The sequence below is a fragment of the Petaurus breviceps genome, unplaced genomic scaffold (assembly GCF_028583685.1).
Source record: "Petaurus breviceps papuanus isolate PSGF00001 unplaced genomic scaffold, PetGlider_PUasm1.0 229, whole genome shotgun sequence".
In the NCBI taxonomy this organism is placed as follows: domain Eukaryota; kingdom Metazoa; phylum Chordata; class Mammalia; order Diprotodontia; family Petauridae; genus Petaurus; species Petaurus breviceps.
Window position 1 is genome coordinate 12,342,965 of NW_027185903.1, and position 13,354 is coordinate 12,356,318.

Here is a 13,354-nt window from a genome sequence, read left to right on the forward strand (position 1 = left end):
GGAAGAGAAGGGAGGAGAGGGGAAGGAAAAGGATGGAAGGGAAGGGAAAAGAGGAGAAGGAAGAGGAAGAAAAGGAAGGGCAGGAGAGGGGAAGGAAGAGGATGGAAGGGAAGGACAGGAGAGGGGAAAGAAAAAGATGGAAGGGAAGGGGGAGAGGGGAAGGAAGAGGATGGAAGGGAAAGGCAGGAGAGGGGAAGGAAAAGGATGGAAGAGAAGGGAAGGGGAAAGGAGGGTGGGTGGGAAGGAGGGGAAAGTTACCTAAGAGGAAGGGCTAATTAAGGCATTCTTGTCAGAAAGGGTTATAGTAGCAGGGACTGTAAGAATGGAGGGCACAATCATAGTGGAAGAGAAGGCTCTGCTATGATAGCACATTAGTCACATGCCTGGACTCATGGGTTTACTGCAACCTTAGGTAGAACAATAGTGTTCTAAATCTCACTACTCATCTCTGTTAGAGACCTACAATAACCATAGATGTCGGTTATGTGTGTGAGCAAAGGTGTGCACTCATCTTAACTGGTCAAGAGAAGCCAAGGAAGTAAACCACACAATGTTCTTTTAAATTTCATTGTCCTTCATCTGTCTGCAAAGCTGTACAAATAAAAAAAAATCAAGCAGAGGTAAATGGGATGTTCTAATGAAGGGTTCCCAAGGAAGGCAAGTGGAGGTCTTGTGATTCTGAACTTGTCTTGGATATTTGTCTGGGTTGGCACAGATGAGGAGTGCCTGGTACTTCAAGCATTTTGATAAAATATCTGTTAGCCCCCCATTGCTGCTAATCATTGTCAGGCACCATTTAGTACTTTTCACTTAAAAGAGTAGAAAAATGAACTCTGCAATCCAAGTGGGAAGGGGAGAGATGACACAGTAATGCCACCCGTTGTCTGTCATGTTTCAGTGTACTTTGACCACGCATTTGGCTTCAGTGTATTTTCAGTAATCCTTTCAGTATCAGTGAATATTTCATGTCTATCAGTCCTTGGTAACAACTGCATGGTTCTCTCCAATTTTTCCTTTCTGCTCTTTACTATGCCTCTTTTTAGAGTTATAATCAAACTTTTTTTTAACCCAGGACAAAAACAAAATGATTCAGGTTTGAGGTGGGGACAAGTGTGCAGAGGACTGAAGAGGATATACAATTTTTCCCTTAATAATTAATAAACCCCCCCTAGTTACATCCTTTTTACCCCAGTGATTCTGATCCTGGGAATCATTCAAACCTGATTCTCCATCCACCATTGCCTGATTCTTTATTCCCATTTCCTTCAACTCCTCCCCACCAACGTCCTACCTTAAAGCAACCCATGCCCTCTGGAATGCCTGTTCCATATGTGCTTTCATCTTCCATCTTTTCCTTTCCCTCCTCTTCCATCTTCTCTCTCTTACTGATATCTCACTCCCTCATGATGACACAGCTTTCTTGGCTTCTCTTTCCAGCACTGGCTTCACTTTCATTCTTTCCCCCAACTTACTGTCAAGGTGGAGTAGAGTACTCTGCTTCCTTTTTCCACTTCCAGGTTCTCCCCCTACCACTATCTCTCAATGACATCTCTTCTGAGATTTCTTCAATCTATAACTGCCATTCACTTAAAATTCTAGTAGCTGTTGTCTATACTTCTAGGACACTCTTCTTCCTTTCTTAATGTGCTAACTAGTTGATTCACAATCTTTCATTCTTCCCAAACTCCTGCCTACATAATAGAGGACTTCAACATATAGACTGATAGTACTTCAAAAACCTTAACCTTCCAATTCCTCAGCTGACTCATTCCCATAACCTATTTCCTGTCCCACTTTAGCCACACACAAAGATGATCATGCTCTTAATCTTGCAATGACTCACAAATACATCATTTCCATGCTTATAAATTCTGAAAGTCCGTTACCTGATCAAAATCTATTGGCATTCCATCTCTCCCTGTTCCTTAGCTACACTGTGACTAACCTCAGTTCTTTCAGGCCACCACTCCTGAACTAGTTAGTTAGACTCTCTTTCTTTCCTCATCTTGATCCCTTAATGAACCAGTTCAACTCTATACTGTCCTTTTCTCTTGAGTCACTTGCCCTGTTTTCATGTCATTGATCATGCCCTGCTAAGAATCAGCTTTGGGTCACTCCCACCATCTGCTACATTTACTCCTAAGCTGCTGAATAAAGGTAGAGAAAGTCATACAACTGTGTCAGTAACTTCAGCTGGACCCTCACTGTTGCTAGACAACTCACTTACCACAGTGGCTCTTTCAGACATTTTTTACTCTTCCTAAAACTTCCCATTCCTCCACCCCTAACAAGCTGGGAAAGATTATTTACTCCAACCTTCTCATTTGAGAGTTCAGGAAACTGAGGTCTGGAGGGGTGATGCCACTTGCCCAAGGTCACATAAGCATAGCCAAGTCTTCTGACTATAGATATCACATTCTCTCTACTACATTACCCTTTCCATTTGTAAGGAAGAGCTGCCTCCAAACCAAGGTGTTTTATTTAATTCTTGTTTCCAGGAAGGTTGTCCATTTGTGTTGTGGAAATTTTGTTCTCTGGGTCTGTCCCTTCTTAAATTATTCATTTTTCTTGTCAGATTCATGACAAGATTGGACTTTGAAAGGGTCAAATGGACTTTGCCCAGAGACCTATAGAGGTAACTCATTTCCATTTTTTGTCCTTTTCCAAATATGGGTAGCAGTATTCTGTACTCCTTGGGTGTTCTGCTTGGTGGTTTTGGTTTGTCAAGGGTGGGGATGAGAAAGGAGGGGGAAGGAATAAGCACTTATGTAGCACTTAAAGTGTGCCAAATATATGCTAAGTGCATTGCAAATATATCATTTTATCCTCACAACAACCCTACATTTTACAGTTGAAGAAACTGAGGCAAATAGTGGTTCAGTGACTTGTCTGAGATCACACAGCTAGTAAGTGTCTGAAACTGGATTTGAACTTGGGTCTTCCTGGCTCTAAGCCCAGTGCTCTATCTACTACACTACCTAGCTGTCTTCATCTGACTAATTGATAGGAGTGAGTCTGATTAAACTTACTCCTAAGAGCAACGTCATCCTCACAGTCCTCAACTCTCCTATATTCCTCACTTACTATATCCAATCATTCACCACGTTCTATTGATTCAACTTCTAAAATATCTCTGGCATCAGTCCCTTCCTATTCACTCACATAGCTGTGACCCTAGTTCAGATCCTCATCACCTCACACCCAGTCTTCTTCAACCGCCTGATAATTGGATTTCAGTCTTTCTGTTCTATAAAACATGCTCTACACAGCCACCAAAATAATCTTTTAAAAGCCCAAGTCTGCTCATGAAGAAGGTTGGAGTAAATGATCCTGAAGAAGCTCTAGTCACTTAGGGTTTTTTAACCTCAGGTCCTTGAACTTATTTTAAAAATATTTTTATAATTATTTGTTTCAATATAGTTGTCTTCCTATAGAATACTATGTATTTTATTTCATGTAGGACAGGAGCTCTTAATCTGGGGTCCATGAACTTTCTGAAAAAATATTTTTGGCAACTGTGAGGGAACATTTACAATGAAGTTTCCCCATTTTGAAAAATAAAATCTAGAGTGGCTTCAGCATTCACTAGGCCTAAGTTTAGAAGTCACCTGACCTTGCAGGAATCTGGGACTTAGAGCAATGGAGACCCTCCCCAGTGCAACCTCAGCACAAGATATGCCAAATAAGGAGAGAAGTGCTTTCTCAAATGTACATTGGGTGGTCTACTGTTTCCTTGTTCCGGTACTTGAGGTAGACCTGACTTCCAGCCAATGGAAGAAAAGGGTCAGGAGGGGGCGTGGGGGAGAATTCCATGTTAGGGCTTTATAACTTCGCCATTTCCTTTTGTAAATTGCTTCTCTTCCCTGACCATTTGTCAGGACAGTGGCCCTTTCTCGAGATCATAATAAACCATTCTTTTCTGAATCCTACCTTGAGAAACCTCTGAGTATTATTTGGGTAAGGATTCCTGTTGCACACAGTTTTTGGGGTGCACACAGCAACTATATTTCAACATAATTGATTTTCTTTGTAATATTATTTGTGTATTTGATTTAATCATACATGCATGTTTTATGCATTTAAGAATAATATTCTGAAAAGGGTTCTGTAGGCTTCAACAGACTGACCTTTGCCAATGACACACACAAAAAGGTTAACAACATCTAATAAGAGGTATTTTCTATGAGTATAGCCTTCCACTAAATAACGATTGGATAACTGCCTTATGATCAGAGACTTTTTAAAAAATATATTACTTAGAAATGTAATTCAAAACACAGGGGTTAGTTCAGAGATTCATACTTAGGAATCTCCAATTTCAATCCCAATTAGGAATTTCTATCAGACTGCTCTTAGGCTCCACCTCCATTTATCATTGATAGTAAGTAAATTGGTATCTCACTATAATACATTAAGTACTGATAAGAATTTGACTTTTGGAACCCTCTTGGTTCTAAATTCATCTTCCACTAGGCCAACAAAGTGATTTTCCTAAGGTGAAGATTCGACCATGTTATCTCCCCATTGAAATTCCATGGCTCCCTATTACATATAGGATTAAATATAAAATGCTCTGTTTGCCATGATCACAATCTGACTTCTTCCTACCTTTCCAGTCTGCTTATATATTACTCCCCTCTGCACTCTATAATCCAACTGTCCACTCACCAGTGCTTTTCTAATGACTGTCCCACCATACCTGGAATACTCTCCCAAGGCACCTCAGGTTGCCTCCTAAAATCCTCAGCTTTCTTCAAAATTCAGTCAGTTCAAGCAGCAGTTTCTGCATAAGGACTTTCCTGTCTTCTCTCCCTGCCCACCCCCACCCTGCTTTCTGATACCTTTCCTTCAGAGGTCACCTTATGTTTAATGTGTGTATAGGTTTTGTGAGTCTATCTCAGTCTATTTCCATAAGAATTTAAGCATTTTGAAGGAAGGGACATTTTAGTTTTTCAGTTGGTCTGACTCAAATACATGCTTAATAAAAGTTTCTTAATTGATTGATTGCTTGTTTAGTTGGTGAATACCTAGTGAGGTCTCACTCTAACTTATCCCCAGGGGTATTTCCAAGCCTTAGAATACCATTACAGGTAAAACTAAGACTGGAAATTTGGACTGAGAAGGGGAACACGGAGCACAAAATTGCCTGGGGCAAGAAACTCAAGGAGGAATGGGGAGAAGAAACCTTGAAATACAGCCCCAATAGAGGGAAACCCTGGATAACCCAAATCCCTCTGTTATTTCCTATTGATCCCGTAAATAGACTGCCTTGTATGTATCTGCTTGCATGTTGTCTTTCCCATTAGACTGTAAGCTCCTTAAGGGTAAGGACTGCTTTTTACCTCTTTTGTGTCACAAGTGTTTAGCACAGTGCTTGTACCCAGCAGGTACTTAATAAATATTCATTGATTTGAATTGAATATGAATATTGCTATACAATATCGATATTACAAGTCTTTGAAAAAATATAAGTCAGGGCAGCTAGGTGGCGCAGTGAATAGAGCACCAGTCCTGGAGTCAGAAGGATCTGAATTCAAAAAATCTGAACTCTGACACTTGACACACTTATTAGCTACATGACTTGGGCAACTGACAACCCCAATTGCCTTGCCTTCCCCCCTCCAAAAAAAAAAAAGGAAAAATATTAGTCTCCAATACAGGTAAAAAGTTGACTACTTCTAACTCAAACTTTGGCAATGGAATTAACCAAATATCATTTATTTGTCCAATTATATTCTTATTATAGATAAAATCATAACATGAAAATGTGTTGTCTCTTTAAAAGAAGATTATATTTTCTGATGGTCATATTTGTGTGCTGTTTAGAAACTCTTGTCATGATGAAGAGTGAAGGATGGAATTAATATGGAATAAGGAAGAAACAGACTGGTACCAGGGCTTTATTAGACATTTCACTAAATACAAAGGAACTTTTTTTTTTACATTAAATACACATTCTTGTCATAAAAATTCACATTTGCTATATAGAACTGTAGGCTTTTTTTTCTCTACACAACATTTATTAAAGTACCAACAGCCAGATCCTAAAAAGAGAAGGCACAGATCTGTTTCTCTCTGCTGAGTTTCTAGTGCCTGGTGAGCAGAAAGCCACCAGCACTACATACTCACCCTTCTTTCTTTAGAAATGTACTAAATTAACTCAAACATTAACAAGAAATCCATGTGAAAAGAGGGTGGTTGGTAATAGAATCTTAAGTTTTGGTTTCCATTCTACTTACAGAAATATCCCATAAAAGTATATAGTAACCAAGAACATTCAAAACCCATCTCCTTTTCTGCCACACAATCACAAGAACTCTCTGTATGAAATGGCAGCATTGTAAAAACTGCTTGTCTGAATCAGGCTAGGACATGGTTTTATTCCCTGGTAGTGTGAATCATTACAAAAACTGACCAGGATCTTGACCTTGACCATTAGTCAGTGATGGTCCTAGACAAAAAGTAAGAAGCTTCTAGAGTTTGCTCAGAACATACTAGCTCATCAGGTAAAAGTCCTAAGCTCAAGCTCACAATGCTTTCTCCTGGCTTCCTGAGAGTTCCCAATCACCTGCATCACACCCATCTTCAAAATATTCCCAGCCTCCTCTCCTCCTATGCAAAAAGTAAATGCCTTGGATCTCTTTGGGAGCTGCTAGGTAATCTAATGGACTAAACTGACAAACTAATTCCAGCTAAAACGTTAATGGGATAATTGTTTACTGAATTGCCTTTCCTAGGCAACATATTTGCATTTTTGCCAAAGTCTTTCAATGTTTTGCCTTAAAGAGGTGACTCAGATTTATAATAAGCAGACTGGTAAGGAAGATATGTGGTGGTGACTGGCCCTAGAGCACTCTCAAATTATGCTAGGTGGACGGATGGTGGTCTACCCTGACAATAAAATATCACAGATTGCTAGAGGGACCTTAGTCATTTGACAGATGAGAAAAATAATGTCCTGCCAAGTAAAGATGCCTCCTCAAGGCCAGCTAGTTAATGGCTGGGACCCAATCTCACTTTTAGCCCATGTTGCATTTCATCTGACCCTACTGGTCCTAGTTTATAAAATCATGTGCAACCCACTTCATCACTGGAGTTGATAGGAAGGCAGGGTGCTACACTCTATTAATTTGTACTACAATACATGGAAAAGAATTGTGACCCTTGGAAAGAAAATCAAGATGAGGGAGGGGAGAAATGGGTGAGTGGAACAAGACGAATATTTTTTTCTCGGTGCCTGGAAGAGAGCCACTCTGGACTGGAATGAATGACCTTCCAGAAGCCAGGCCTGCTTCACACATCACAATCACTAAATTGGGTGTTCAGGGAAGTATATGAAAAAACAGTTTCTGTCTTAGGGATCTTGAAATAAAGTTTATTATTCTGCTCATTATTAGCTCTATCAGAGGCCACGAGGCATTTTTGTGATACTGCAAAAAAAAAAAACAAAAACCGGAAAAGGAAAGGAACTGTGTTATGATCACATGACAGGATTGTAATTGGGAAATGGTTGTAAATGTGACCCTGAAGGCCTCTCATGGGTAACCAAACCAAGGATGTGTCTTTTGTTACTTAGATTCATAGATCTAGAGTTGGGAGAGACCCCAGAGGCCATCTAGTTCAATGCCTTTCCTTTTATAGAAACTGGAACCCAGGGTTATGGAGGGACTGGGTCAAGGCTTCCCAGGTAGTAAGCTCCAGAGGCTGAATTTGAACTCAGGTTATCTGAGGACTAGGACTTTTCCTTTTTACTGTAAAGCCTCCCTTAAAACCATATTATTACAAGGAAGACAGACCCCATCTTTAGAACAATTTTAGAGACAAGCTGGATTGCCATACCAGTTAAAACCAATATGTATTGCTCTTTTAATGGGATGAGTTTCAGCAGCAATTTAGAAGCCTTGAAATCAATGTAATTTGAGATTGTGAAGCTTTGAAACAGTTCAATAATTTAACTGTGAGAAATCTGATATGTAAAGAGAAATGGGACAATCTAGAACAACAGAATGTGAAACCAGGCTTTGATGAAAATGGTAGTGACTTAAGGCTGGTAACACTGTGCCCTTTTCCTTTAGGATAAGTTGCTTTTTAAAAATAGAACATACAACCCACACACATACATTTTCATGCACACACACGCACACACATATGGCATCAATACCCACAAGACATAGATAAAATTAAAATTACACAATTTTCAACAGATTTGTAATCAACACATTTTACATACTCTACAGACTCTAGTAGCATTTGTCATTGGGAAAACATACATTTCAGAACAATATTTAAAACTGCCTGTGACTGAGTAGTCACTACTGAGATATGGCAAATTCAACATCCACATCATTAACTTTTGCATCACTGAGGAGTTTTAAAAGATTAAAATGCAATTGACAACTTTTTTTTTAAGAGAGAAAAGGACAAAAGAAGACCTTGCTGAAGATATCCTGAGGGATAATGTTCATCATTTCCTTGTTAGAATTCATGGCAGGAGAATTCTACAAACCCTGAACCCATGGGGAGGTTAGAGATCTGAAGGGTGAAGAAAGCAGATAGGAGCCACTTTGGTCTTTAGACAAGGAAAATGGAAAATTCATGAGAAGGGGATTTTTTTTTCCTGAGACTTCCACCTCTCCTGAAAGGAATTAGAAATGGAAAAACAAAACTAAAACACTACCATTTAAAAACATATCTTAGAACTTCAAAAGTACTGCAAAAAGTTAAAGTGGAAATTTGGGGTCATTCTAATTTCAGTCCATTTTACTGCATCAGTATCTGTAATTGCTGAGATATGCTAAATTATTGCCACTCAGGCATCTCTTGTCCTGGCAATAGTCTCTTTCCCAATTGGTTTTTGATGTTTTTTTTCCCTTTCAAATATTTGGCTATAATTATATGGTTCTTCCAACCCCCTTGAGAGAAACTTGTCACAGGAGTTAAAATATCAAGGAATTGAGAATGAATGATTAGAGTGAATATGTACCTCAGAGGGAAAACAAAAACCAACTAACGGAAAATACCTTTCCCTATCAACACTTTCATTTTAGGGAGTATACCACCAGAAATGACCTTTCTGAATATGGCTATGAGAAAATATTAAAGTCATCACTTAAAATTTTCCTTAAAGGTTATTTAAAGATTCTTGCTCCTTCTTTGCCAGTGAGATAACAGCAAAAGACAGATATGCTTTTTGTGTAACTTATAACGGATATAGGCTGGTAAGAGAAAATGGAAAACTGATAATATTTGATATTGACTTCTCTCCTTTCTTCTTTTTTTTCTTCCTTCCTTCTCCCTTCCTTTCTTCCCTCTCTTCTTCCCATCCTCACTTCCCATCCTTTATAGGACTCATGAATGATGTATTTTGGAGAACAAAATTAAACACAAAATCCATCAAGATGTGTCTATTTAGATCATTTGGGGGCCAGCCCTGTAGTCCTTGTATATGCTACTGCCAAGGAAGCCAATGAGAGTGTATCAGTGACTTTCTTTAACCTAGGCTCATAATCAACTTACTAGGTATTTTATATAGTTGCAGAGACAGGACAGAATACAGCAGAAGCTGTGTCCTTTAGATTGATCTCCTACCTACATTCTCTTCTTTTTCTGAACAGTGAGGATTTCAGTCCAGGGAATGTTGCTTCTGGCAGTACCATCCTTTACTATGGCATTAAATCTGCCACTTGCACCTGCTTCACACATCCTTTACTGGCCAGTAAGACATGTACCTGTCACCATAATTTTCTCTGCATTTTGGAATTAAGGCAAGTCCAATTCTCTACATTGCCTGCTCCATATGTCGCCATGGAAATGAGTAACATTGGATTGAAAATAGCTGTCATCTAACAAGGTTTTTTTTGTGTTTATCATTAATAGTAATTTTTAAAAAAATGCTCCTCCCTCATGAAGAAATCATATAATTAGGCTTCAGAGAACCTGTAGTTGGCTTGCTTGTTGCTTTTCCAGCACCCAAATGACAAACAAGATGAAGCCAATGCCAGGCAAACATTACAACGAAGCTAAGAAGTTCAAGAAGATACAACATGGTTACCACTATAAATGATTACTTTTTTTGAACACATTAAAACATTTTTCTTATATATTTATAAATGAAATCCTTGTGTCATTGCATGTGTGCTCGTTTGAAAAACCTCCAGAGCAATCTATAACAAGAGGTCAGTTATAGTGAAAACCTGCTCAAAAAGAGATTTTAAGAGATACCAATTCATGAGGTCAATAACTCATTGATTTTTTTTCTTATGTTATTGAATATAAGTAGTATAAGAAAAAATGATCACTGAGTTATTGAACTTGTAAATTTGTATATATGTATGTATATGTTTTCCAATTTAAATATATTCCAACCATACATGTATATATATATTCCAATTGTATATATGTATACATATATTTTTTTCCAATTTAAAAAATGTTTCAGGGGGAAAGAGACAATAGAAACCATAGTCTGAAGGGTTGGGGGAAAGACATAATTTGCCTTCCTGAAATATCTGGCAAAGCAGCCTTTAAGACTTGACTAAGTACATCAGCAAGTACAATCAGATCCTTCATTTTTAAAAAGTCGTTACCACATATTTTAAACTCTAAAATATTTTAAAACAAGTTTAATCAGTTGGACTTACTTAATGTTTTACATTAAAGATTTTATCTGAAAATCAAATCAATGTATGTGTGTGTGTGTGTGTGTGTGTGTGTGTGTGTGTGTACAATTGTTTTGGTTTGCTGTGCTTGGCCAGAAATATATGAAGCTGATGTGTATACTTAACATTACTTTGTACATATGCAGACCTAGCCATCTTATCGTATATACTATTCTACCTACACACCATTTTTTGATTCCTTTTTTTAAAGTGGTGTAGTGGAAAGCACTGATTGGCCTTGAGTCAGAGGAGCTGGGTTCTGCCCCTAACTCTGAGACCTGCTAGCTGGGTGACTATGATCAAATCTTTTAACTTCTTCAACTATAATCTAAGGTTAATATCCACACTCCTTACCTCACAGTATTGTTGTAAAGAAAGCACTTGAGTAACCTCACCAATGTGATATAAATGAATTACCACTGTTACTAAGAAGAAAATAAACACATTTTTTCTGGTCACCAGGCTTCCCAGTTGTATAATCTTGATTATGGGTTCCTTTTCTGGGTCAGTTTTTAGTTCCTAGAAGTAGGTGAATGTTTTTTATAATATATAACCTGTGCTTGTAAAAAGTTCATCAAAATTCAGACAAACTTTGAAAGCTTGGTCCTTACTGAATGCAATAATTCAATTGCACTTTATGAATACCAGGATTAGGGGCTGGCCTGGGAGTTGAGGACCTGAGTTCAAATTTGCCTCAGACACTTATTAGTTTTGTGACCTTGGGTAAGTCACTTAACCCTGTTTGCCTCAGTTTTCCCATCTACAAAATGAGCTGGAGAAGGAAATGGCAAACCATTCCATCTTTGCCAAGAAAACACAAAATGGGGTCATGGAGAGTCTAACACAATTGAAAAAACTCAACAATATCCAGATTTTTTTTTCCAAAGGAATTTAGAGAGTTTTGTTAATTTTATCTTCAAAGTAGCCTGAAGAGGCATTTGGAGAAAAGGTTTCTCCCTCAGATGGTGCTATAATTTGGGGAAAAGATATCCTAAAAGGTCAAATGATTTGCCCAAGGTCATACTTGAAAGTTTCTGATGCAGCAATGCTGAACCATCCTTGGCTGGTCCTGCACTGTCTACACCAGTGGTTTTCACTTTCTAAGACTGTGGAACCTTTTTGTGTTCTTTTTCCTGCCTCTGGTAAAAGATGGGGAAGAGTAATGGGTCAGATACCAATTAAATGACTGCCAGAACAAGACTTTATTTCAATGAACCCCCAGGAATCACTTATGGGACCAGCCTCATGTGTGCCAGGGATCAGTTTGAAAACCACTGCTCTAGACTGTAGGCCATCCCTCTGTCTCTATGAGATCTCCAATTTGAAAAACTAAGACTCAACTCATGGGTCCCCAGGAACTGTCCTACAAATGACCATTAGGAAATACAGATTTACTTAGGACTGATTGCTGCTTAATTTGTTTTTTTCTTCTAGAATAAGTTTATGGGCAATAGGAAAGTTTGTCTTCTTTCATTTATATTTCATTGCAGTTGTTGAGATTGATCAGCTAACTTGGGTTTTTATTTCACTATACTTTCTTATTTGTTTGTTTTTTTAATCAAATATTCACTGACTTAGCAGAGAAGTATCTAGAAGGTGGGGTCTTCAAAGAGTTCTGATAAGGAAGGATGTCCTGATTCCTAGTCACTTGTGGTGACTTATCATTTCCACACAATTGGCAAGACGGGCATTATTTTTTTAAGGGATTCCTTACACATAAATCAACTTCTCTCTCTCCCTTTATTACTATTATTTTTTGCTGTGGAATTGGCACTCAGGTTTTTGTCAGAAGAAGTCTGACGCTATATTTATAGCTGCCTTGAATAGAAATACTGCATATCCTGTTACTTACACACACACACACACACACACACACATCCATACATCCACACACATCAATAATTATGGTGTCTGGGTTTGCTAATGCTGGAAATATTTTTAATGCATATTTTCTATTGGGTCAAAACTGGGGGGGGGGGCCTGTGACTGACCAGCCATCCGATTACAAAATTGGTCAGGCCTTTCACATTTTATTGTCTCCAAAAGCCAATAAGTTACATCTACCTGAATCAATCTCATGTCAGGTCTACAATTGTTGCATGCCCTATGCTGCCTTTGATAGATGGGCAAGGCATGGTGGGTGGAGCATGGATCTTAATCTTGAAAGTAGAAAATGCAATTAAACAGACACTCATAAATATAAGCCACAGTGATTAATTGTGATAAACATTGAACAGGTCTTTTCTATCCCTAACACTAGAAACAAGAATAGACTTGGTTTTTCAAATGGGAACATGAAATATTTATAGAGGTGCAGATCATAATGAGAGTTACTGAAAAAAAATGTTTTCCCCCCTTTTCCCACCCACCCTAAGCCCTAAACACTTCCAAGATTCAGTGGCATAGGAAGATCAATATGTTCTAAGATAATATGCCTAATACAATTGGTCTTCTCTATTTTATGCATAGCCATTTCAAACAGTACTATCAAGTGGTGTCTGCTTCTTCTTCCTCAAGGATGTAGTTGAGTTTGATGACCGTGCTGATAAAATCTCCAAGTTCTACAAAATCAGCAGTGACAATGTTGATGCCGCTCTCTCCAGGTTTCTGAGTCCGGACCCAATGCATCATGGCTGGAAGAGCTCTAATGAAGAAACAAGAGAAGAAGTTACATAGGGATGAAGGAGAGGGAGAGA

The 13,354-nt window shown here is 38.4% G+C and overlaps 1 protein-coding gene across 1 annotated transcript in view; it reads right to left on the bottom strand.

Moving 5' to 3' along the window:
* Nucleotides 1-5,880: 5,880 nt before the first annotated feature.
* PLCXD3 (phosphatidylinositol specific phospholipase C X domain containing 3) overlaps nucleotides 5,881-13,354 on the bottom strand; it is a 259,314-nt gene continuing 251,840 nt past the window's right edge. Inside the window, exon 3 of the mRNA XM_069096228.1 lies at nucleotides 5,881-13,302. Coding sequence (XP_068952329.1) covers nucleotides 13,146-13,302 — 157 coding nt within the window. The 3' untranslated portion in view covers nucleotides 5,881-13,145. The remainder of the gene's footprint in view (nucleotides 13,303-13,354) is intronic.